This window comes from Salvelinus fontinalis, chromosome 19 (genome assembly GCF_029448725.1).
Source record: "Salvelinus fontinalis isolate EN_2023a chromosome 19, ASM2944872v1, whole genome shotgun sequence".
Taxonomy (NCBI): Eukaryota; Metazoa; Chordata; class Actinopteri; order Salmoniformes; family Salmonidae; genus Salvelinus; species Salvelinus fontinalis.
This window is the reverse complement of record NC_074683.1, coordinates 31,359,954-31,387,227: the sequence shown is the minus strand read 5'-3', so window position 1 is coordinate 31,387,227 and position 27,274 is coordinate 31,359,954. Positions and strand designations below refer to the sequence as shown.

The 27,274-nt window shown below is 45.2% G+C and overlaps 1 protein-coding gene across 2 annotated transcripts in view; it reads left to right on the top strand.

Annotated features, from left to right (window-relative positions):
• Positions 1–22,715, top strand: part of LOC129816608 (integrin beta-5-like) — a 98,523-nt gene extending 75,808 nt beyond the window's left edge. For both annotated transcript variants that reach the window (XM_055871301.1, XM_055871300.1), the window contains exons 11-15: positions 7,722–7,944; positions 12,908–13,008; positions 15,822–15,941; positions 17,281–17,447; positions 18,069–22,715. In XM_055871301.1, coding sequence (XP_055727276.1) covers positions 7,722–7,944; positions 12,908–13,008; positions 15,822–15,941; positions 17,281–17,447; positions 18,069–18,164 — 707 coding nt within the window. In that variant the 3' untranslated portion in view covers positions 18,165–22,715. The remainder of the gene's footprint in view (positions 1–7,721; positions 7,945–12,907; positions 13,009–15,821; positions 15,942–17,280; positions 17,448–18,068) is intronic.
• Positions 22,716–27,274: the final 4,559 nt, after the last annotated feature.

Here is a 27,274-nt window from a genome sequence, read left to right as displayed (position 1 = left end):
GTACACACCCTTTAAACAGGCCCTGGTGTAAATGTCTTAAGTTACTACTCACCCAGGGCAATTTGGCGCAAATATGAATAAAGAAAAGCAAATTCCACTTACTAGAAACTTCTTACACACGTCATACAGTGCCTTCAGAAAGTATTCACCCCCTTGACTTTTTCCACATTGTTGCGTTATAGCCTGAATTTAAAATGGACTAAATTGAGATTCTGTGTCACTGGTTTACACACAATACCCCATCATTTCAAAGTGGAATTATGTTGTTGTTTTTTTATATTACAAATTCATTAAAAATGTAAAGCTGAAATGTCTTGAGTCAATAAGTATTCAACCCCTTTGTATTGGTAAGCCTAAATACGTTCAGGAGTAACAATGTGCTTAACAAGTCACTTAAGTTGCATTCGCTCTGTGTGCAATAATAGTGTTTAACATGATTTTTAAATTACTACCTTATCTCTGCACCCCACACAATTATCTGTAAAATCCCTCAGTTGAGTAGTGATTTTCAAAAACATATTCAACCAAAAAGACCAGGGAGGTTTTCCAATGCCTCGCAAAGAAGGGTACCTATTGGTAAATGGGTAAGACAATCAACTAAGCAGACATTGAATATCCCTTTGAGCATGGTGAAGTTATTAATTACACTTTGGATGGTGTATCAATACACCCAGTCACTACAAAGATACAGTCGTCCTTTCTAACTCAGTTGCTAGAGGAATAAAACGAATCAGGGATTTCACCATAAGGCCAATGGTGACTTTAAAACAGTTAGAGTTTATTGGCTGTGATAGGAGAAAACTGCAGATGGATCAACAACATTGTAGTTACTCTGCAATACTAACCTAATTGACAGAGTGAAAAGAAGGAAGCCTATACAGAATAAAAATATTTCAAAACATTCGGCCTGTTTGCAACAAGGCACTGAGGTAATACTGTAAAAGCAATTCACTTTTTGTCCTGAATACAAAGTGTTATGTTTGGGGCAAATCCAATACAACACATTACTGAGTAATTTTGAAGCATAGTGGTGGCTGCATCAAGTTATGGGTATGCTTGTAATTGTTAAGAACTGGGGAGTTTTTCAGGATAAAAAAAAAAAAAAAATGGAACTAAGCACAGGTAAAATCCTAGAGGAAAGCCTGGTTGTCTGCTGTCCACCAGATACTGGGAGATGAATTCACCTTTCAGTAGGACAATAACCTAAAACAAAAGGCCACATCTACACTGGAGTTGCTTACCAAGAAGTCAGTGAATGTTCCCGAATGGCTGAGTTACAGTGTTGACTTAAATCTACTTGAAAATCTATGGCAAGACCTGAATATGGTTGTCTAACAATGATCAACAACCAATTTGACAGAGCTTGAAGAATTTTGAGAAGAATAATGGGCAAAGTTTGCACAATACAATTGTGAAATCTCTTGAAGACTTACCCAGAAAGACTCACTACTGTAATCGCTGCCAAAGGTGTGTTTCATTTTCAATACATTTGCTATAATTTCTAAAAACATGTTTTCATTTTGTGAAAATGGGTAAGAAAAAATCTATTTAATCCATTTTGAAATCAGGCTGTAACACAGCAAAATATGGAATAAGTCAAGGGGTATGAATAGTTTCTGAAGGCTCTGTATATGTTTACGATCAAATTGAAAGGGCTTTACCGACTGTCCTCTTTCATTTTGAAAAGCGTATTTTAGGCTTTGTCTTTTTATTGCTTTTTGGCACCATCTTTCCGAGGGGCACTTCAAGCTGGAACTCATTACCCATGATTGAGATGTATGCCCTTAAACCAAAGTATCCTACTCCAATAGACAGCACAAATGTAATTAGTTAGGCGACCTACATTCTCTGGGCCCTGTCTGTCAGTCTGCATACATCTCTACCAACCCACAACAGAATGGAATCCTTCTATAGATTCTAGAACAACTTTAACAAAATACCCCTAATAGGTGTTCTATAGATGAGGCAGCACTCTGTGTACTAGCAGTGCAGCACTGTTGTTGTGCTGTAATGTTCAGACTGGTTAGTTTGCCCCCTGTTGTCCCGTCTGTAAAGTTTATTATAAGTCAAATGAAGTAAGCCTCTTCTAATACCTAATCTCAGTGGAATTATCCTGCTATTAGAGGAGAGGGAGAAGTAGGCTAAAACACATGGATTGCATTAGGAGAGCATTCTTGGAAGATCAGACCAGACTTGGCTTTTTCTCTGTTAGAAAGGGCCTGAGAAAGCTCTGTCTCACACAATTGAGGCCTAAGTCCAAGTGTCCCCTTACTTCCCAGGTCTAAATAGATGAGTATTGCAGGTGGAGATTCTTAAGAACCTTAGAGGTCACTCTGTTCCATAAAGAAGACATCCTGCTTTTTACTAGAGCTCACAGGGTTGAACAGGGTTGAGGTCTGTAGGAACAGATCCTGGAGCAGATCAGTTCAACCTCCTGTCCTCTCCTACAGCAGTAGACTCCCACCTCAGACAGTAACCTCCAGCTACCAGCTGTGGTGTGGTGGGGCTCAGTTCAACCTCCTGTCCTCTCCTACAGCAGTAGACTCCCACCTCAGACAGTAACCTCCAGCTACCAGCTGTGGTGTGGTGGGGCTCAGTTCAACAGCAGTGCTGTTAGACTTCCAGGTCAGACTAACCCCCCTGGATAGTGCCTCTGTCCCAAACAGGGCCTTTTTTAAGTTGCTTTATTTCAGATTTGCCAAGTTGATATTTTTTTTATTTTTTTTATTTGCAAGGCCTTTGGTCATCAGATGTAGACTAATTGTGTAACATTGAGGCTTGCCATCTCTTTGCTTCTGTGCTGGTTGTCTTTTGCTTTTTTTCAACTGCCTAATATGAATGCTCTCGTTGTGGGGCCTTGTGGGAACAACTGGCTTAAAGTCAGCGTGGAAGCACAGCAGTTAGGACTTAATTACAGCTGTTCTTGTCTGAAGAGCCCAGCCTTCTCATCTCACACACACACACACACACACACACACTGACACAGGGCCGCTACTAAAACAAGTCAGTGTTTGAACAGGGATTATTTCCACTGTGACGTCACACCCTTGGGCTGCCTCTGGGTTGACCTCTGGTCCCTAGCTTCCGATGTCGATAAGGCTTGTTCCATTAAAGGCCCAATGCAGCCATTTTTATATCAATATCAAATCATTTCTGGGTAACAATTAAGTACCTTACTGTGATAGAGTTCCATTCAAATTGGCAAAAAATAGCTTTATAGCAAAAAACTTTCTCAAGCAAGAATTTTGCTAGGACTGTGGGAGTGGTCTGAGTGTGGAGGGGAAAACTCTCTTTTTTTATTGTTCTTTTAACCAATTTACGCATGGTAATGTCACCATGGAAAGCCGAAACTCCCGTCCATGCAAACCTGCTGATTAGAAGGTCCTATGTAGATTGTATTTTCAGTCAGCAACTTCAATGTCAAGAAATAGCACTGATCAAATGTTTTCACACTTTTACGGTGTTAGTTTCATCAGCTGTTGTACAATATGATATAAAACGGGGGGAAATGCATTTGGGCCTTTTAAAGACTGTTAGTGTTTCATGGCTTGTTGCCGGCATTAGACACCCAAGCTCTCCCCCGACTGAAATAACTGTGATCCGGTCTAGTTGTTCATCACTGGAGACACATTTCTGGCCAGGAAACAGCTTTTCACAGATTTTGTGATCAATAACAGATGATGAAGTGTGTGTGATTGGCTGTATTGTCTATAAATGCTTTGTTAATGTTTGGAAATCGTTCCTTGCTAGATAATGGCCTATTGTAGGAATTTGAACGTGGATGTGTATTTTTTTCAAATCACTTTGTCTCAGAAATGATTTTATCTGTGTTTTTTGTTTTCTCGTGTAGAGCTAATTGGTGCTAACATATTGACTTGTTTTATACCATTTGAAAGTCTGTTTGAAGAACTGTCCTCACTGTTAAGTTAATGTTTTATGTATCCCTATATTTCTGTTATTACGGGCTATCACTCAGTCAAGAGTGCGCATGCGCAGGAAGTCTAGTCGTTGATGGACCTGGCCTTGAGTGTAATGGCTACTTGTAGTGTGTTCATATAGTATAGTAAACTTTGTTAAACTGGAACCTTGTCGTTGTGTCATTTCGAGTTAACATTGGTAGCAGAGGATGGTTTCTAACTACAATGTGCCACCTCGCTTCGATGAGAAGAGGTCGTACGAAAGTTGGAAAAATGAACTGGGAATCTGGATATGCGTTACTAATCTGGACGTGAAAAAGCAAGCACTTGCGGTGGTATTATCGCTCGAGGGAAGAGCGAGAGATACAGCACTGGAAATATCCGTTGAGGATTTGAACAAGGATGACGGTATGGGAACTTTGATCACAGCACTGGATTCTGTATTTCTTAAAGAAGAGAAAGACCGTGCCTGCGAGGCATATTCAAAGTTTGACAGTGTTACGAGAGATATTTCGGTTGCAATGATGGACTACCTCATTGATTTCGAACAGAGGTACAATAGAATGCGCAAGTACGACATGGTTCTCCCGGATGCAGTGTTAGCTTTCAAGTTGCTAGATACTGCTTGTCTAGATGGTAGGGAGAAACAGTTGGCTTTGACTGCTTAAACTGTGCTGACTTTTGCATCTATGAAGTCGGCACTAAAAAGAATATTTGGTGAAAAGACGTCTGTCGCGCCAATAACGTCTGTCGCGCCAATAACAGATGGAATGCAAGTGAGTGACGCAGCATATTACACCGAGCAGCACAGAAAAGGCGCCAACAAGTCACGTTCTCAAGACAACCAGAAGAGGACGCCATTTCCCGGCACAAATCCACTGGACAAATATGGAAGGAGATCGAAATGTGCTATTTGTCAAAGCACTTACCATTGGGTTAAAGACTGTCCTCATAAAAATGAACAAGTTAAACTAACAGAGGAAAATGTAAACACAGAGATAGAGCAGTGTAACATTACACTGTTTTCAAATGAATCTGATACTGAGATTTTTATAGTTGAATCCTTAGGATCTGCTGTGATTGATACTGCATGCACACGGACAGTGTGTGGTGAAAAATGGCTTGATAGCTATGTCAGTGAACTAAATATGAAGGAAGTACAAAATATGATTGACACAACAAGCAACAGAGCTTTCAAATTTGGAGATGGGAGAATTGTCCATTCTACCAAGAGAGTTAAGATACCAGCAAAAATTGGTCAGACTAAGTGTCACATTGAAACAGCGGTGGTCCCTACAGATATCCCCTTACTATTAAGCAAAACAGTTGACAGACTTCAGAAGTTACTCAGCAGTTCAGGGAATAATGATGATGAGAAGTACGAAACTGGAAACAAAGTGTACTACAAACGAGTTGACTGTCAAGAGTGGAAAGGACCGGGAGTAGTCATTGGTCAAGATGGTGTGGTGATATTTGTGAGGCACGAAGGCATGATTGTCAGGGTGCATCACTCAAGATTGCGGAAAGTAAATGATCAACAAGATAGAGGGGCTGTAGCTGAGAATCAGTCTCCTAATGAAAATGACAAAAAGGACACAGTAACAGACACAAACCTACCAGATGTCGTATCCAATGATATGGACACTGAAACTGGCACAGGAAATGGAGCAGAGACCTTTAACCATGCCACAGGTAATACTGTTGAGCGTTAAAATGAGGAAAACATTCAACAACAGCCATATGTGTTAAGAGAACATGGTTGTTCCAATCTGAAAACTGGACAAACTGTTAAATACATGGACAGAGAAAGTGGTATTCCACATACAGCAACCGTCATTGGACGAGCAGGAAAAGCAAAACACCAGAACTGGTACAACTTGCAGTACTCTGAACCAGCTACACTTTCTGGTACAACAGGGTCAGCTGACCTGTCACTTGTAGATAATATCAGATTTGAACCAATGGAAAATCGAGAAAAACAGAATGACAGTCAAAATTATGATGTACTTGAAACAAAGGACGTGTCATTTGACTCAGCTAAGCTAGATGAGCTCAGTAATTGGAGGAAAAATGGAGTGTTTGAGGAAGTCAAAGACATTGGCCAAAAATGCGTCTCAACAAGGTGGGTGTGTACCCTTAAAGAATCCTTAACTGGAATAGTGCCCAAAGCACGTCTAGTGGCTAGAGGTTTTGAGGAGCTGGCTGCTAAAGAACTCCCAAAAGACTCACCGACATGCGCCTCAGAGTCACTCAGATTGCCGCTGTCAGTGATCTGCCAGAAAAAATGGAAACTTAATTCCATAGACATCAAATCTGGATTTTTGCAGGGAACAGAGCTGTCAAGGGACATTCACATCCGACCTCCGCCTGAAGCTAAAAGTGAAGGAACACTGTGAAAACTAAAAAAGTGTGTGTATGGACTGGCAGATGGATCACTCTACTGGTACAACAAAGCCAAGGCAACAATGTGGAAAAATGTCAGGTGGAAAAATGTCACAAGTGGATCCTGCAGTCTTCTATTGGCTTGATCAAGACTGCAATGTGACTGGAGTACTTGCCTGTCATGTTGATGACTTTATCTGGGGTGGCTCAGAGACCTTTGCTTCAACTGTGATTCCACACCTCAAAGCTGTTTTCTAGGTTGGCCGTGAGGAGCATGATCATGCATTTTTGTTATGTTGGCATAGAGTTTATTACAGTTGATGTCAAAATACTGATGCAACAGGAGAGCTATATCAAGAATCTTCAACCCATCCACATGGATTCTTCAGGAGCCGTACAAACGAATTCCCCTCTATGTGGAATTGAAGCTGATAAATTGAGGTCAAAGATAGGACAAATTTTATGGGTTGATAGACAGAGTAGACCTGATGTAATGTGTGATGTTTGCAACTTGGCATCTAACACAAAACACGCCACTGTACAAACCATTCATGAGGCAAACAAAGTTGTTCGTAATCTGAAATCACAACAAGTGATTTTAAAGTTTCAGCATGTTGGATAAGATGACTCTTTGAAACTAGTTGTCTTCAGAGATGCTTCGCTAGGGAACCTTACAGATGGAGGCACACAAGGTGGACATCTAATCGTGTTAATGGGTGAAGGAGGAAGATTCTCACCTATCTGTTGGCAGTCAAAAAAGGATCACAAGGGTTGTCCGAAGCGGACTTGCTGGAGAAACCCTTGGTCTTGGGGATGGAATTGACAATGCGATCTTTCTTGCAACTCTGTTCTCAGAGCTTACCACTGGTGAGACAAAACAGCACTTTCTACCTGTAGTTTATGTCACTGACAACTACTTATTAGTTGATGCTGTGAAGTCAACCAAGTCTGTCACAGAGAAAAGACTCAGCATCAAGGAACTTATTCAAGCACAGAGAATCCAGCGGATTCTGTTGTCAACCACAAAGGAACAGCTTGCTGACTGTCTGACTAAAAAGGAGCATTCGGTCTTGTGCTCCTACAGGCTCTCAGTAATGGAAAGTGGCAGCTTGAGTAATACAAACTTGATTAATACTTGGACATTTAATTATGTTGTTGATGTTTTATTTGTCTTTAAAGAAAAGGGGGAGATTGTTAAGTTCATGTTTTATGTATCCCTATATTTCTGTTATTACGGGGCTATCACTCAGTCAAGAGTGCACATGCGCAGGAAGTCTAGTCGTTGATGGACCTGGCCTTGAGTGTAATGGCTACTTGTAGTGTGTTCATATAGTATAGTAAACTTTGTTAAACTGGAACCTTGTCGTTGTGTCATTTCGAGTTAACACTGACAATCTCCCTCATCTATCCTCTCTTCCTCAGGTCACGGAGAGTGCCACTGTGGAGAGTGTAAGTGCCATGCGGACTATATCGGGGACAACTGTAACTGTTCCACTGACACCTCATCCTGTGTGTCTGATGACGGGCAGATCTGCAGCGGGCGGGGCAGCTGTGCGTGCGGGCGCTGCCAGTGCACTGAACCAGGGGCCTTTGGGGACACCTGCGAGAAATGCCCCACCTGCCCTGATGCCTGTGGCACCAAGAGGTATGGGACAGGGAGGAGAGAGGGAAGGGAGAGAGGAGGGGGAGAGGGGGAAGGGAGAGAAAGGGAGGGGCAGAGAGATGGAGGGAGAGATACGGGGCAAGAAGAGAGGGAAGGAAAGAGAGGGGAGGGAGAGAGAGATATGGGGCAGGAAGAGAGGGAAGGGGAGAGAGGGGGGTGAAGAGATATGGGGCAAGAAGAGGGAGAGATACGGGGCAAAAAGAGGGAAGGAGAGAGAGAGAGATGGGGCAAGAAGAGGGAGGGAGAGAGAGATATGGGGCAAGAAGAGAGGGGAGGAGGGAGAGATACGGGGCAAAAAAAGAGGGAGGGAGGGAGGGAGAGCGAGATATGGGGGAAGAATAAAGGGAGAAAGGGAGAGCAGGGTCAGCCATGCCCTAAGTGTCCAGGGATTTCTAATGTGCAACTGATGGTGATATTTGACCCATCATGATAGGACCCATATCATCGATGACCATGCATTAAGATACAAATAGGATTTAAGACGGATATAACTCACACTAGATTAGTTCTAAATTAGTTCTGTAAGACAAGACACATAAGAAATATGTTAACATCCCTTTCCATTGGTGACCCCCAAAGAAACTAATGGTTCTGACTCCTCCTGTATCAGGCTCCGTGTGTATAAGAAGGCTATCCCGGGGATGATGGCTCCGACAGACACGGTCGCCCTGTTTCTAGCTCCTAGCCAACTTAGCATTTATTTATTTTTTGTTCAGTGTGTGGCAGACGGCAGGGAGAGGTGAGGGGAGTGGTTATTGGGGGTAGATATCTTGCAGCCTGCTGGCTCCACCCCCAAGCCTTATATGGACTTCCTGCCTCAACGAGGAGAGGCTGTGGATCATTAAGCCAGGGAGTGCTTGGGGATGAAAGAGGAAGCGGCCTGCACAAAGGGGCAGAGAATGGAGAGAAAAACGTGCGTTATGAAGAGTGGGAGAAGAGAGAACAATATCTGTGTGATTACCCATTGTGACCTGGACTGTCTGATTACGCCTCTTGTATACCCGAACCGGATTGGCTGAGGACCCAAGTTTTAGGATTACCCCTGGTGAACGGAACGGACAACGAGAGTGGCTTGTGGACTGTGAGGTAATTGGTGAATTCCCCCTTCTTCCCCAGTATACAAATATCCCTAATAAACTCCCCATTTGCATTCTAGTTGTGCTACTGGTGCATGTTTTGTTATTGAACTTGGTGACTTGGAAACCCCACACCCTTGAGCCTGCTACAAGTGTTATTTCTTACATTATTTGCTCAGAAAGTTTATTGTATTATCTAGACAGAAATAACTTTTGGATATTCGATCGGCGGTCACTCACCAGAAATTCGACTTCCCTGACCTGGATCCTTTATTTGAACATCCCGAGGTAACTCTGTTCATCCCGAGGTAACTCTGTTCATCCCGAGGTAACTCTGTTCATCCCGAGGTAACTCTGTTCATCCCGAGGTAACTCTGTTCATCCCGAGGTAACTCTGTTCATCCCGAGGTAACTCTGTTCATCCCGGGAGTGGCACCAAAATGCAGATGCCGAAGAAGAGGTAGGAGTGAGGTCCTAGTCACACTCAGGCGGAGTGCATACCATCCACCGCTTCCGAGTATATTACTTGCTAACGTTCAGTCCTTGGACAATAAAGTAGACAAGCTCAGGGCAAGGATCTCCTTCCAGAGAGACATCAGTGACTGTAATATACACTGTTTTACGGAATCATGGCTTTCTCTGGATACATTGCCCCCATCAATTCAGCCACCGGATTTCTCCGCCCATCACGCGGACAGGAAAAAAAAACTCTCCGGGAAAAAGAAAGCGGAAGGGTATGTTTCATAATTAACAACTCATGGTGTGATTGTGGTAATGTACAGGAACTCAAGTCCATTTGTTCTTCCGATCTGGAATATCTCACCATCAAAAGCAGACCGCATTACCACCCGAGATAATTTTCTTCAGTCATCGTCACCGCCGTGCGTATATTCCCCCTAAAGCAAACACCGCTATGGCTCTCAAGGAACTAAACTGGACTATGTGCAAACTGGAAACTACATATCCTGAGGCCGCATTTATTGAAGCTGTGGACTTAAATATTAGCACAAACTCGAAAAAGTTCTGTGACACTGTAAAGTCCAGGGAGAATAAGAGCACCTCCTCCCAGCTGCCCACTGCATTGAGGCTAGGAAACACTGTCACCACCGATAAATACATGATAATTGAGAATTTCAATAAGCATTTTTATACGGCTGGCCATGCTTTCCACCTGGCTACCCCTACCCCGGTCAACAGCTCTTCACCCCCCACAGCAACTTGCCCAAGCCTCCCTCATTTCTCCTTCACCCAAATCCAGATAGCTGATGTTCTGAAAGAGCTGCAAAATCTGGACCCCTACAAATTAGCCGGGCTAGACAATCTGGATCCTCTCTTTCTAAAATTATCCGGCAAAATTGTTGCAACCCCTATTACTAGCCTGTTCAACCTCTCTTTCGTGTCGTCTGAGATCCCCAAAGAACGGAAAGCTGCCGCTGTCATCCCCCTCTTCGAAAGCCAAGTTAACAAACAGATCACCGACCATTTCGAATACCACCGTGCCTTCTCCGCTATGCAATCTGGCTTCAGAGCTGTAAAAGCCTCAAACAAGTTTCTAAAGACGGTTGACATATAGTGGAAGCCTTAGGAAGTGCAACATGACCAATATCCCACTGTATCTTCAATAGGGGCTGAGTTGAAAATCGACCAACCTCAGATTTCCCACTTCCTGGTTGGATTTCTTCTCAGGTTTTTGCCTGCCATATGAGTTTTGTTATACTCACAGACATCATTCAAACAGTTTTAGAAACTTCAGAGTGTTTTCTATCCAAATGTACTAATAATATGCATATATTAGCAACTGGGACTGAGGAGCAGGCAGTTTACTCTGGGCACCTTATTCATCCAAGCTACTCAATACTGCCCCCAGCCATAAGAAGTTTTTAAGACCCTCACAAACGTCTACAGATGCACCATGGAGAGCATCTTGTCAGGCTGTAGCACCGCCTGGTACGGCAACTGCACCGCCAGCAACCGCAGGGTTCTCCAAAGGGTGGTGCGGTCAGCCCAATGCATCACCAGGGGCACGCTACCATATAGAAGGCGTACAGGTGCTTCAAAGCTTGGACCGAGAGACTGAGAAAAAACTTCTATCTCCAGGCCATCAGACTGTTAAACAGTCACCACTAGCCGGCCTCCGCCCAGTACCCTGCCCTGAACCTTAGTCACTGTTTTAGCTGGCTACCACCCGGTACTCTACCCAGCACCTTAGAGACTGCTGCCCTATGTACAGCGTCATTGAACACTGGGGCGGCAGGTAGCCTAGTGGTAGAGAGTTGGACTAGTAACCGAAAGGTTGCAAGATCGAATCCCCGAACTGACAAGGTAAAAGTCTGTCGTTCTGCCCCTGAACAAGGCAGTTGTTCCTAGGCCGTCATTGAAAATAAGAATTTGTTCTTAACTGATATGCCAAGTTAAATAAAGGTAAAATAAAAAAAAATGACATACTGTTTTTCCCACTATATACTGTATGTATATACAGTATTCTAGTCATGGCTCTACCTATATAACTGTTGTGCTCTACACATCTTTAAAAAAAAATCTATATGCTGTCTTTGCACACCATTTTATATATTTATGTGTGTGTATGTATGTATGTATGTGTATATAATATATATATACAGTTGAAGTCGGAAGTTTACATACACCTTAGCCAAATACATTTAAACTCAGTTTTTCCACAATTCCTGACATTTAATCCTAGTAAAAATTCCCTGTCTTAGGTCAGTTAGGATACATTGCTCAATTGGTATCAAGAGACCTAATGTGTGCCAGGAAAACATTCCCCCCACCACCGCCACCAGCCTGTACCGTTGACACCAGTCAGAATGGGGCCATGGACTCAAATCAAATTTTATTTGTCCATGCGCCAAATACAACAAGTGTAGACCTTACAGTGAAATGCTTACTTACAAGCCCTTAACTTGTACTGCTTACGCAAAATCCTGACTCTGCCTTCAGTATGACGCAACAGGAACCAGGATTCAGCAATGGCCCATCCGTGACAAGGACCAACGAATTGTGCGTTCCAAGATGCCGTTCTGCACACGGCTGTTGTACTGCGTCGTTATTTACCTGTTTGTGGCCCGCCTGTCAGCTTGCACTATCCTTGCCATCCTTGCCTGTTTTCACCCACAGGCTGACTGAATGTTTTTTTGTTTGTCGCACCATTCTGGGTTAACCCTAGACACTGTCATGCGTGAAAAGCCCAGGAGGCCGGCCATTTCTGAGATACTGGAACAGGCGCGCCTGGCACCAACGATCATACCACGCTCAAAGTCACTTAGGTCACTTATTTTGCCCATTCTTACGTTCAATCAAACAGTAACTGGATGCCTGTCTGCCTGCTTTACATAGCAAGCCACGGCAACGTAGCAATTGGCCACTGTGTATATTTATATACCGGTTTCTGACATTGATCATTATGATATTTCTATTTCTTTTTGGGGGGTGTTATGTGTGTATTGTTTAGTATTTTGTTGCTAGGTATTATTGCACTGTTGGAGCTAGAAACATAAGCATTTCGCTGCACCTGCGATACCATATGCAAATCTGTGTACGCAACCAATAAACCTTGATTTGAATTTGTTGCTATCAGTCAGGAGTCAGGACTGGGGTACCCTCACAACATGCTCCTATCATCACACATGGATCTTATTTGAGAGAGGTAAAAGGTGACCTTTTAGTGCGTGACCATTGACCCTAACCTGACCTTAACCTCAATGCCTGTTTACACACAGTCTGTTCACCTCTGTGCTCCTGTAAACACGCCACGTGTATGATGCATGTCATTATGCCACGCTTACAGTCTCTCTCTCTGTCTCTCTCTATCCATCCCTCCCTCCCGCCATCTCTCTCTCTCTCCGCTCCAGGGAATGCATCGAATGCCGGCTTTTCAGCTCTGGAAGACTGTCCGACAACCAGACCTGCCAGCGGCTATGCAAGGATGAGATCATCACCGTGGAAACGCTTAGTGAGTAAACAACACACTGACTGTGGTTCCTTTAACATCAGCTGGCCTGCAGGCACACACATCAATGTCTGTGGTTAGCGTCTGCAACACTTTCAGTTGTGTCAATGCATTACATACTGTACCTCTTCCCTTGTCCTTGTCTGTTAGCGGTCCCCTACTCTTACTGGGCACAGCCTCGCCAAAACATGCCATACATACAATTGTTACAGCTCTTTTAGATAATGTGACATGACCCAGCTGCTCTGACAGGGTAGCTTCAGACCAAAGTAAAGCACACTCATGAACACACACAGTGTCTGGCCATCTCTGTGCTAATACAGCCCCCACGTCACATGTATGTATTTAAGCCGGCACCATCTCTACAGCAAAGCATGGTGGTGGCAGCATCATGCAGTGGGAATGTTTTTCAGCGACAGGGACTGGGATACTAGTCAGGAATGGAGCAAAGTACAGAGAGATCCTTAAAGAAAACCTGCTCTCAGGACCTCAGACTGGGGCCAAGTTTCACCTTCCAACAGGACTACGACCCTAAGCACACAGCCAAGACAACACAGGAGTGGCTTCAGGACAAGTCTCTGGATGTCCTTGAGTGGCCGAATCAGAGCCCGGACTTGAACCCGATTGAACATTTCTGAAAAGACCTGAAAATAGCTGTGCAGCTCCCCATCCAACCTGACAGAGCTTGAGAGGATCTGCAGAGAAGAATGGGAGAAACTCCCCAAATACAGGTGTGCCAGGCTTGTCGCGTCATACCCAAGAAGACTCGATGCTGTAATTGCTGCCAAAGGTGCTTCAACAAAGTACTGAGTAAAGGGTCTGAATACTTGTGTTGTAAAGGCAGTCAATGTTGTTCTCCTCCTCAAATACCAGATACGTTGGGCCGGCTTCATGGCACTCGGCTCGATGCCCAACCTAGCCCTCCCAGTGCGGCAAGGTGGAATAGCCCGCACTGGGCTAAGCACGCGTACTGGGGACACCGTGCGCTTTACCGCATAACACGGTGTCTGACCAGTACGACGCCCTCTTACTCCACGGCAAGCCCGGGGAGTTGGCTCAGGTATCCAACCCGGCTTCGCCACACTCCCCTTTAGCCCCCCCCCCAAGACATTTTTGGGTGAGCCTCTCGGGCTTCCGGCCTCTCCTATGTGCTGCCTCCTCATACCAGCGCTCCTGGGCTGTGGCTGCCTTCCTCTCCTCCCGAGAGCGGCGATTCTCTCCAACCCTTCCCCAGGGTCCCTTTCCGTCCATGATCTCCCAAGACCATTCCTCCTGTGTCCAGTGCTTTAGTTCCTTTTCTCTCTCCTCAATCCGCTTGGTCCTGTTATGGTGGGTGTTTCTGTAAAGGCAGTCAATGTTGTTCTCCTCCTCAAACGAGGAGGAGCATGGATAGGACCAAGATGCGGATTGAGGGAAATAAGCCATCTTTTTAATGAAAACAGCAAACAAGACACTACAAAACTACAAAACAACAAACGTGACTAACCTTCAACTGTCCATGTGTGGACACAGGAACAAACACCCACAAAACCCCAGTGAAACCCTGGCTGCCTTAGTATGACTCTCAATTAGAGACAAACGATACACACCTGTCTCTAATTGAGAATCATACCAGGCCGAACACAAAAACCAACCTAGAAATACAAAACATAGACTGCCCACCCAAAACACACGCCCTGACCATAAACACATACAAAAACAACATAAAACAGGTCAGGACCGTTACATGTGTAAATATGATATTTCAGTTTTTTGAATTTAAAAAAAATTTGCATGTATTTCTGAAAACCTGTTTTTGCTTTGTCATTATGGGGTATTGTGTGTAGATTGATGAGGGGGGGGAAAAAACAATTTAATACATTTTAGAATAAAGCTGTAACATAACAAAATGTGGAAAAATCAAGGGGTCTGAATACTTTCCGAATGCACTGTATGCGCAAACTGTTTTGACTGGGAAGCATGCCACAGGTTTAGATGCAGCCCTGCCTACATCCTCCCTACCGCGCCCTCAAAACAAACATGTAACTTTACCTGCAACCATAAAGCTAAACTGTCATCGCGTGATGTCTTTTAAAAGCATGGCCCGTAAGTGGAACAGAGTCCCAGGGCTTTTGAACGTAAAAAAAGCTTTTCAGTCCACCTCAGCATTGTGGGATATATTTGACTTGTGCCTAGGAATGTATTAATAAGTTAATGGTAGTTGTCTGGGAATTATCATGATGGCATGCCTGGCGGAGACGTAGACACTTTGGCTCATGATTTGAAGGGCTTGTTAAACTATTTGAAGGCCCTTCCCTCTGTGTCGCCCGGCCCAGCTCTGCCCTCCCTGTTCCAGGGCTACTCTGTTTTACTGCATTCTCTCTCTGCTATTCCAACCATCTGACTTCCCCCTAATGGACTCCTCATGTACATTCCGGGAACTTATCTTTCGCCAAAAGCAAAGGGGATAAGGACGGGCTGGAGGTGGCTATGGGGGAAAAGCAAGGGGGAAAGGCTGGAGGTAGTCTGGCTCCTCAGTCAATATTTGAATATTTGAATAATAAAGAGTTCGCAAAAACAAGGACAAGAAAGCAAAGCAAATCTCTGTCCTTACCGTGGAGTGCAATCATTCACTATCCAAGAGTGCTTTCCCAATAAAATAATACATGTTGATCTGTTTTTGCACAGTGTTGTGCTGTTGGATATCTCCCCATTCTCTTGTTTTCTTTCTTCTCTCTCTCTCCTCCCTCTCTCCCTGAAGCAGTACGTTTAGCCAGCTGTTTTATTGCTTGTGTCTCAGCAGCGCCTCCCTCTCTCTCTTTTCTCCGCTCTCACAGAAACAGACGACCCCAACGCTGTCCTCTGCCTGTACAAGACGGAGAACGAATGTGTGATGAAGTTCACGTACTCTGAACACGCCAACGGCATGTCAGTCCTCACAGCTCTCAAAGAGCCAGGTCAGTACTGGTCAAAGACTATCCTCTGCTACAGAAAACATGGACATAACCCATCAGCCAACCGCTTCTCCTCATACATTCATTTTCACAGAAATGGAGGAAGAAAACACAAACACAGAAGGCCATGTGTTGCTGATGTACGAAAATAGACCCTATCTGTTTATTATTTTGAGTCTGTGCTGGGCCTCTTGTGCACATGCATTCTATTGGACAGTGTGGGGATGATATTAGATGTATATGTCATCGTGTAAACAAAGGCCTGTTTTTTAAGAGCCATTGTTTATATTTATTTGTTTGACTTTCCTGTGTATATATCCCTTCCTGTCTTTGTATCCTGTCCATGCCCTTTTCTATGTTTCTGGTCTGTCTCTTGCCTATATCGGTCTGTTTCTATGTTCATGTCTATATATATCTCTTTCTATATTTGTCTTGTCGATCTGTCTATTTCTATGTTCCTATCTATATGATTGTGGACTACAGGAAAAGGAGGACCGAGCACGCCCCCATTCTCATCGACTGGGCTGAAGTGGACCAGGTTGAGAGTTACTTGGTGTCCACATCACCAACAAACTATCATGGTCCAAACACACCAAGTCAGTTGTGAAGAGGGCCCGACAAAACCTATTCCTCCTCAGGAGACTGAAAAGATTTGGCATGGGTCCTCAGATCCTCAAAGTCTACAGCTGCACCATCGAGAGCATCCTGACTGGTTGCATCACTGCCTGGTATGGCAACTGCTCGGCCTCCGACCGCAAGGCACTACAGAGGGTAGTGCGTACGGCCCAGTACACCACTAGTGCCAAGCTTCCTGCCGTTCAGGACCTCTATAGCAGGCGGTGTCAGAGGAAGGACCTAAAAATTGTCAATGACTCCAGCCACCCTAGTCATAGACTGTTCTCTCTGCTACCGCACGGCAAGCAGTACCAGCACTCGCCAAGTCTGGGTCTAAGAGGCTTCTAAACAGCTTGTACCGGGACCTCCTGTATATAGCCTCGCTACTGTTATTTTACTGCTGCTCTTTAATTATTTGTTACTTTCATTTTTTACATACCTATTTTTTACTTAACACTTATTTTTCTTAATACTGCATTGTTGGTTAAGGGCTTGTAATTAAGCATTTCACTGTAAAGTCTACACCTGTTGTATTCGGCGCATGTGACAAATACAATTTTATTTGAAATATCTCTATTTTTCCTGTCTGTCTATTTCAATGTTCCTGTCTATATCTCTCGTTCTATATTTGTCTTAATCTTTGAGTATTTTCTTTGTTCCTGTGTATATCAGATTTTTTATAACCTTTGTTTTATGTTTGTTTGTTTGCCTCTCCTCCCGTCTCCAGAGTGTGGCGCAGCGCCGGACGCCATGACGGTTCTCCTGGCGGTGGTGGGCAGTATCCTACTGGTGGGCATCGTGCTGCTAGCCATCTGGAAGCTGGTCATCACCGTGCACGACCGCAGAGAGTTCGCCCGCTTCCAAAGCGCACGCTCCCGCGCACGATATGAGATGGTGAGGAAGGGGTATAACCTGCCTAATTCAGTGATTTACATATGAAAGGTTGAATTGACAGATTTTTTTGTTGCAAAATAGTGTAAGTTATGGGAATCATTGAGAAGGATAACTGTCCTATCTATTACTGACTACAGTATCTATCAAATGAAAAGCTGTGAATTACTGTTACTGACTTGCATGTCTGAGAAGGATAGGATATATGCACATTCCATTTTAAATGTTGAGATGTAATGTAGACGTCTGACAGTTGTGGAATTTCAAGGTCATTGAATCTTATTGTGGTGTATGTTTGGAACAGTTTCCATATATCATAACACTCCAGCTAACTGAAGACATATGTAGAATCTGGGATGGGAACATAGTTGTGTATGATACAATCGGTATGACTACTTAAATGTGATCAGTGTGAACAGCCTAAGTTGAAGTATCCGCAGGAGAAAAAACATATGTTGATTGAAACCATCAGATGTCTTCTTGGACAACAGAGCTGTCACTTAGGTGGAGAGCTGTTTGGAAAACTGACTGTTCCAAAGTTCAGAGGCTGCACCTCAAATGTCCACCCTGCCTCGATATGTGCATTTTAATCAACTGACTGACCCATTTTTCTCCCCCCCCCAGGCCTCCAACCCTGTGTACAAGCAGCCCATCTCCAACGACTATGTAGAAACCGATTTCACTATGTACAGCAAGTCTTACAACGGAGCAGCCCACTGACCTCCTCCACACGTGGTGTTGGTGTGGCGGGGGGCACGGCAGGACCGGTCCAAGTAGAGAACCAAGAGGGTTGGGAAATGAAGAAATGAACTCAACCATCTATCTGATCTGCCAAAGACTTATGACGGACTGAAACAGAAGTGAAAATAGTAGTCTGGATTGTTTCTGGGGAACCTGTGGCCTTTTCTCTCCCTGACTGAGAAGGGAAATTACCCACTGCCATGACGTGATGAGATGTGAGTGAAAGCTCTGGTCTGCCCTGTGTGATTTACTGAGCTCTGGTCTGCCCTGTGTGATTTACTGATGTCAGTAGAATACAGCCCAGAGGACGAGCAACAACATTCATGGACTCTTGGTCTGGAACTTGTTTAAAGAAGACAAAGATAATAATATGTGCTCCTCCGAGTCTTTTCTTCAACTAACAAGCAGATGTTATATAAACAAAATGGACTTCGTAGACAGAACAATGAAACCATGTCTGTCACTGACAATTTGAGTGAATTTACCAACTTTTAAGTACATAAACCATAACTCCTCCTTCATATAAGCAGCAATATATACATTGTACAGACAGACAAGGCATCAACTTACATTTTAGTTTTTTTTACTCTGAAAAATGCCTTTCCTGACAGTCAACTATGCATCCTCCTTCATAACAAGTGGAAATATTCAATAATGTAACGTTACATCAGCAGGAGTCGTTCAGGTTCATGACATAAAAAGAGCACATCTTTTTGGGTGACGATGACGTTGACATCATGGTACTAAACATTAAAAGAGCACTAGTTTTCTTATCCTTGTTTTACACGACAGATGATGATGTTATTAGGAGAGTCTCATAAAGTGACTAAGAATCTCTCTATTCTCATTGTGTTGTTGTTACACGCCATTTGCACTCTAGTCTTGATCTGTTTAGTTAGCCTGGACCCAGATCTGTTTGGGCTGTATCCAACCCCTATGGTCATTGTCATTGCCAAACAAATAGATACATTTGGATATAGCACTAAGAGATTTGGCCCCAGGCTACTATTAAGTATGGCTGCAGTAACCCTGCTGTCATGATGTGAGGGTGGGTGGATTGGTGGAGAGGCTGGTGAAGGACTCTTAGCTGTGTTGCCATTGGACATAACTCTCTCTCACCCGTTTCCACAGGAAGAGGCAGGACTTTAACATGGCACTGGAGTAATGAAAGTGCTTCAGTATGAGTTGGGAGGGATGACCCCTCGTCAAATGTGTTCTGTGACCTTTTTTGTGATGGTGAGCAGTGTGTGTGTGTGAGAGACAGACAAAGGGCGGAGAGAAGGAGTGTGTGAGTGCGTGTGAGAGTGTTTGAGACAAAGGGGGGAGAGAGAGAGAGAGTGTTTGAGACGGGGAGAGAGTGAGTTTGAGACGGGGAGAGAGTGAGTTTGAGACGGGGAGAGAGTGAGTTTGAGACGGGGAGAGCGAGAGAGAGAAAGAGAGTGTGTTTGAGAGAGGGAGAGAGTGTTTGAGACAAAGGGAGAGAGAGAGTGTGTTTGAGAGAGGGAGAGAGTGTTTGAGACAAAGGGAGAGAGAGAGTGTGTTTGAGAGTGTGTTTGAGACAGGGGGAGAGAGAGTGTGTTTGAGAGAGTGTTTGAGACAGGGGGAGAGAGAGAGTGTGTTTGAGAGTGTGTTTGAGACAGGGGGAGAGAGAGAGTGTGTTTGAGAGTGTGTTTGAGACAGGGGGAGAGAGAGAGTGTGTTTGAGACAGGGGGAGAGAGAGAGTGTGTTTGAGACAGGGGGAGAGAGAGTGTGTTTGAGAGAGTGTTTGAGACAGGGGGAGAGAGAGTGTGTTTGAGACAGGGGGAGAGAGAGTGTGTTTGAGACAGGGGGAGAGAGAGAGTGTGTTTGAGACAGGGGGAGAGAGAGAGTGTGTTTGAGACAGGGGGAGAGAGAGAGTGTGTTTGAGACAGGGGGAGAGAGAGTGTGTTTGAGACAGGGGGAGAGAGAGTGTGTGTTTGAGACAGGGGGAGAGAGAGAGTGTGTTTGAGACAGGGGGAGAGAGAGTGTGTTTGAGAGTGTGTTTGAGACAGGGGGAGAGAGAGAGTGTGTTTGAGACAGGGGGAGAGAGAGAGTGTGTTTGAGACAGGGGGAGAGAGAGTGTGTGTTTGAGACAGGGGGAGAGAGAGTGTGTTTGAGACAGGGGGAGAGAGAGTGTGTGTTTGAGACAGGGGGAGAGAGAGTGTGTTTGAGACAGGGGGAGAGAGAGTGTGTTTGAGACAGGGGGAGAGAGAGAGTGTGTTTGAGAGAGTGTTTGAGAGAGGGAGAGAGTGTTTGAGACAGGGGGAGAGAGAGAGTGTGTTTGAGACAGGGGGAGAGAGAGAGTGTGTTTGAGACAGGGGGAGAGAGAGAGTGTGTTTGAGACAGGGGGAGAGAGAGAGTGTGTTTGAGACAGGGGGAGAGAGAGTGTGTTTGAGACAGGGGGAGAGAGAGTGTGTTTGAGACAGGGGGAGAGAGTGTGTGTTTGAGACAGGGAGAGAGAGAGTGTGTTTGAGACAGGGGGAGAGAGAGTGTGTTTGAGACAGGGGGAGAGAGAGAGTGTGTTTGAGACAGGGGGAGAGAGAGAGTGTGGATGCGCCAAATGTAATAAGAGTCACATAATAACTGTCTCACCGTTGCTTTGTGCTTACTTGTGTCTTGGCACCCTGTGGGGAAATGCATTAGCCCAGACCTTTGTGAGTTCAACAGTAAAATGTACATTCTCCAGCATCCTTCCTATACAGCATTGATAATTCACCAATAGAGACCAGTAGATTTACAACACTACTACATGTACACGTCATTCTGCACACAGAGCAGGAATACAGAAGACAGCAATAAATGGATGACATAAAAGCAAACGTATAGCCCACTTATTTGACGTTTACTCCCTGTGGTGACCCTCTTGCAATTTTTTGCCTGTGCAGTTTCACCTGTGCAGCAATCGTGAAATTATACATTTTGAAATAACAAAAATGAACAGCCGGTCTGTAGTTGTTTTTTAAGGAAATTAACTGTAAGTGGTGGAGGGTGACACCAAACATTAACTAAGAAAGGCATGAATTAATTGGGGGTGTTGCACTGAACCTCAGGTGACAGGGCTGCTGTGTCTGTGTGGCTCTGAACCTCAGGTGACAGGGCAGCTGTGTCTGTGTGTGGCTCTGATCCTCAGGTGACAGGGCTGCTGTGTCTGTGTGGCTCTGAACCTCAGGTGACAGGGCTGCTGTGTCTGTGTGGCTCTGAACCTCAGGTGACAGGGCTGCTGTGTCTATGTGTGTGTGTGTTCAAACATCTGTTCTCCTTCATAACCAATAAGCAGAAGTCCATCATCCTCGTGTATGGTCCTCTGATCATATAGAAACAGATGAAAGGTGATCTGGTCTCTCTTTGATTCTGTCATTTACACCTCCCTAACATAGCTCATCTACACCTTCCTAACGTAGCTCATCTACACCTCCCTAACGTAGCTCATCTACACCTCCCTAACGTAGCTCATCTCCACCTCCCTAACGTAGCTCGTCTCAACCTCCCTAACGTAGCTCATCTCCACCTCCCTAACGTAGCTCATCTCCACCTCCCTAACGTAGCTCATCTCCACCTCCCTAACGTAGCTCATCTCCACCTCCCTAACGTAGAAATATCTTCCTAACATAGCAGGCGTTAAAGAAACATCTTCCTAACATAGCAGGCGTTAAAGAAACATCTTCCTAACATAGCAGGCGTTAAAGAAACATCTTCCTAACCTAACATAGCAGGCGTTAAAGAAACATCTTCCTAACATAGCAGGCGTTAAAGAAACATCTTCCTAACATAGCAGGCGTTAAAGAAACATCTTCCTAACATAGCAGGCGTTAAAGAAACATCTTCCTAACATAGCAGGCGTTAAAGAAACATCTTCCTAACATAGCAGGCGTTAAAGAAACATCTTCCTAACCTAACATAGCAGGCGTTAAAGAAACATCTTCCTAACATAGCAGGCGTTAAAGAAACATCTTCCTAACCTAACATAGCAGGCGTTAAAGAAACATCTTCCTAACATAGCAGGCGTTAAAGAAACATCTTCCTAACATAGCAGGCGTTAAAGAAACATCTTCCTAACATAGCAGGCGTTAAAGAAACATCTTCCTAACATAGCAGGCGTTAAAGAAACATCTTCCTAACATAGCAGGCGTTAAAGAAACATCTTCCTAACATAGCAGGCGTTAAAGAAACATCTTCCTAACATAGCAGGCGTTAAAGAAACATCTTCCTAACATAGCAGGCGTTAAAGAAACATCTTCCTAACATAGCAGGCGTTAAAGAAACATCTTCCTAACATAGCAGGCGTTAAAGAAACATCTTCCTAACATAGCAGGCGTTAAAGAAACACCTCCCTGGTTTCCCAGCACTCTGCTGTCGACAATGACGACCATCACCATGTGCTTCTCTCCTCAGCTAAACCAGTTATGTATTAGTTGCATAAATTCAGCATATTTTCCGAGTTCAAATGACCTGTAAATAAGACTCATAGAATAAGTAACAACCCAAATTAATGTCAATAAACACATGGAAATATTTGTTTGTTATTCAGTTTTCAGAGAGCTTGATGGTTCACATAAACTGGAAAATGCATACTATTTTCCTGCTAACTGCATAGTTTTGCAAGACACCAAGTATAGAGGGAAGGGGGAACTAATACTGGGATATGGAATATGTCTATGGGACTGGATGGGACTGTTACTTCAGCCTGAAGTGAGGCCATAAATCTCCTGCAATCCCCCGCCAGTGTATACAGACACACACACATCCATCTAGCAAGCCAGCACACTCCAATGTGAAGTCATTCTCCCAGAGCAGTCGGGGCCCAACCTCAGTCCAGGTTTCAGTTGTAGGGGGAAAAGTAGGTTAGCTTGTTAGTTGAGTCTCTTTGTCGGACGAACAGGGACTTCCAGAGAGGACTGTTAAATAGAGGCTACAGGGACTTCCAGAGAGGACTGTTAAATAGAGGCTACAGGGACTTCCAGATAGGACTGTTAAATAGAGGCTACAGGGACTTCCAGAGAGGACTGTTAAATAGAGGCTACAGGGACTTCCAGAGAGGACTGTTAAATAGAGGCTACAGGGACTTCCAGAGAGGACTGTTAAATAGAGGCTACAGGGACTTCCAGAGAGGACTGTTAAATAGAGGCTACAGGGACTTCCAGAGAGGACTGTTAAATAGAGGCTATAGGAACTTCCAGAGAGGACTGTTAAATAGAGGCTACAGGGACTTCCAGAGAGGACTGTTAAATAGAGGCTACAGGGACTTCCAGAGAGGACTGTTAAATAGAGGCTACAGGGACTTCCAGAGAGGACTGTTAAATAGAGGCTACAGGGACTTCCAGAGAGGACTGTTAAATAGAGGCTACAGGGACTTCCAGAGAGGACTGTTAAATAGAGGCTACAGGGACTTCCAGAGAGGACTGTTAAATAGAGGCTACAGGGACTTCCAGAGAGGACTGTTAAATAGAGGCTATAGGAACTTCCAGAGAGGACTGTTAAATAGAGGCTACAGGGACTTCCAGAGAGGACTGTTAAATAGAGGCTACAGGGACTTCCAGAGAGGACTGTTAAATAGAGGCTACAGGGACTTCCAGAGAGGACTGTTAAATAGAGGCTACAGGGACTTCCAGAGAGGACTGTTAAATAGAGGCTACAGGGACTTCCAGAGAGGACTGTTAAATAGAGGCTACAGGGACTTCCAGAGAGGACTGTTAAATAGAGGCTACAGGGACTTCCAGAGAGGACTGTTAAATAGAGGCTACAGGGACTTCCAGAGAGGACTGTTAAATAGAGGCTACAGGGACTTCCAGAGAGGACTGTTAAATAGAGGCTACAGGGACTTCCAGTAAGGTCAGTGAAACATTTACTATGGGCTAACTCTGCAAATAGCACTGATCTTAAAAGTCAATCGATCAATACTATAATAATACTCTTAGCAAAAATGTTTACCTTTAATTTACAATCTGTAAAAGATAGATGTGAGTGGTTGAGGGTAGCTGAAGGCTGGGACTAAAAACAAACAAATGATAACTAATGTAAAATATACTGTGCCTGTAAAATGTATATAGTATGTATAAGCTGGAAGTAGAAGCCTAAGTGTTATTGTCCATTAATTTTGCTACAATTAGGGGAGGAGTGGTAAGGTTAGGGGAAAATAATAAAGAAGGAAAATATATTTTAAAAATCTATATTTCAAATAATATATCTATTTACAAAACAATATACAGTGTCTTCGGGTGTAACGGCTTGTGCTCTCCTCATCCTCGGATGAGGTGAGGAGAGAAGGATCTTCAGACCAAAACGCAGCAGTTGGGAAATAAGCCATCTTTATTAAAAATACGATGGCCACACGAAACGAAACAAAACACTTTCAAACTACAAAACAAGAAAACGACGTTGACGAAACCTGAACATAAACTTAAATAACTAAACATAAACTTACGTACAGGAAACAGACGACATCGAAACGAAACGAAACAAACAAACGCTACAGTCATGTGTGGTACGAACATACATACTGACACAGGAGACAATCACCCACAACGAACACTGTGACAACGCCTACCTAAATATGACTCTTAATTAGAGGAACGCCAAACACCTGCCTCTAATTAAGAGCCATACCAGGCAACCCAAAACCAACACAGAAACAGAAAACATAGAATGCCCACCCAACCTCACGTCCTGACCAACTAACACACATAACTAACATAAATAGGTCAGGAACGTGACATTACCCCCCCCCACAAGGTGCGAACTCCGGACGCACCAGCACAAAGTCTAGGGGAGGGTCTGGGTGGGCATCTAACCACGGTGGTGGCTCAGGCTCCGGGCGCGGTTCCCACCCCACCATAATCCATCCTAGCTTCCTCCCTCCAAGAATGTCCACCCTCTTTTTCCCCCCACAAAATCCTCTTAATAATCTACCTAATAAGGACAACACCGGGACAGAGAGATAAATCAAGACAGAGGGATAGATAAGAATATAGAGGTAGATGAAGATAGAGAGGGAGATCAGGATAGAGGGGCAACTCCGGACTGAAAGGCAGCTCCGGACAGAGAGACAGCTCTGGATTGATGGGCAGTTCTGGGTATCTAGCCTTTTCAGGCTGAAGGGCAGCTCATGGCTGACTGACGAATCTCGACGCTCATGGCTGGCTGACGGCTCTCGACGCTCATGGCAGGCTGACGGCTCTCGACGCTCATGGCAGGCTGACGGCTCTCGACGCTCATGGCAGGCTGACGGCTCTCGACGCTCATGGCAGGCTGACGGCTCTCGACGCTCATGGCAGGCTGACGGCTCTCGACGCTCATGGCAGGCTGACGGCTCTCGACGCTCATGGCAGGCTGACGGCTCTCGACGCTCATGGCAGGCTGACGGCTCTCGACGCTCATGGCGCTCTGACGGCTCTGGCTGCTCATGGCTCTCTGACAGACGGATGGCTCAGACGGCGCTGGGGAGACGGATGGCTCAGATGGCGCTGGGGAGACGGATGGCTCAGATGGCGCTGGGGAGACGGATGGCTCAGATGGCGCTGGGGAGACGGATGGCTCAGATGGCGCTGGGGAGACGGATGGCTCTGGCCGGATATGGTGCACTGTAGACCTGGTGCGTGGTGCCGGAACTGGAGGCACCGGGCTAAGGATAAGCACCTTCCTACTAGTGCGGGGAGCAGGGACAGGGCACACTGTACTCTCAAAGCCTACTCTATCCCTGATGCGAGGTACCGGCACTGGTGACACCGGGCTGAGGACAAGCACATCAGGATTAGTAGGGGGAGAAGATACAGTGTGTTCAGGGCTCTGGAGACGCACAGGTGGCTTAGTGCGTGGTGCCGGAACTGGAGGCACCGGGCTAGATACACGCACTACAGGGAGAGTGCGTGGAGGAGGAACAGGGCTCAGGATACGCACTGGTAGCCTAGTGCGTAGTGTAGACACTGTAGGTACTAGGCTGGGGCGGGGAGGTGGTGCCGGAAATACCGGACCGTGGAGACGTACTGGCACTCTTGAGCATTGAACCCGCCCAACCTTACCTGGTTGAATGCTCCCGGTCGCCCGACCAGTGCGGGGAGGTGGAATAACCCGCACCGGCCTATGTAGGCGAACCGGGGAAACCATGCGTAAGGCCGGTGCCATGTATGCCGGCCCGAGGAGACGCACTGGAGACCAGACGCGTTGAGCCGGCCTCATGACACCTGGCTCAATACTCAATCTAGCCCTACCAGTGCGGGGAGGTGGAATAACCCGCACTGGGCTATGCACTCGTACAGGAGACACCGTGCGCTCTACTGCGTAACACGGCGCCTGCCCGTACTCCCGCTCTCCACGGTAAGCCTGGGAAGTGGGCGCAGGTCTCCTACCTGCCCTTGGCCCACTACCTCCTAGCCCCCCCCCAAGAAATTTTTGGGAATTACTTACGGGCTTTTTCGGCTTCCGTGCCAGACGCGTTCCCTCATAGCTCCGGTTCCTCTCCCCGGTAGCCTCTGCTCTCCTCAGTGCCTCCACCTGTTCCCATGGGAGGCGATCCCTCCCAGCCAGGATCTCCTCCCAAGTGTAGCAACCCTTTCCGTCCAAAACATCATCCCATGTCCATTGCTCCTTTCTCTCCTGTCCCTTACTCCGTTTAATTTTCCCTTGCCGCTTGGTCTTAGCGTGGTGGGTGATTCTGTAACGGCTTGTGCTCTCCTCATCCTCGGATGAGGTGAGGAGAGAAGGATCTTCAGACCAAAACGCAGCAGTTGGGAAATAAGCCATCTTTATTAAAAATACGATGGCCACACAAAACAAAACACTTTCAAACTACAAAACAAGAAAACGACGTTGACGAAACCTGAACATAAACTTAAATAACTAAACATAAACTTACGTACAGGAAACAGACGACATCGAAACGAAACGAAACAAACAAACGCTACAGTCATGTGTGGTACGAACATACATACTGACACAGGAGACAATCACCCACAACGAACACTGTGACAACGCCTACCTAAATATGACTCTTAATTAGAGGAACGCCAAACACCTGCCTCTAATTAAGAGCCATACCAGGCAACCCAAAACCAACACAGAAACAGAAAACATAGAAT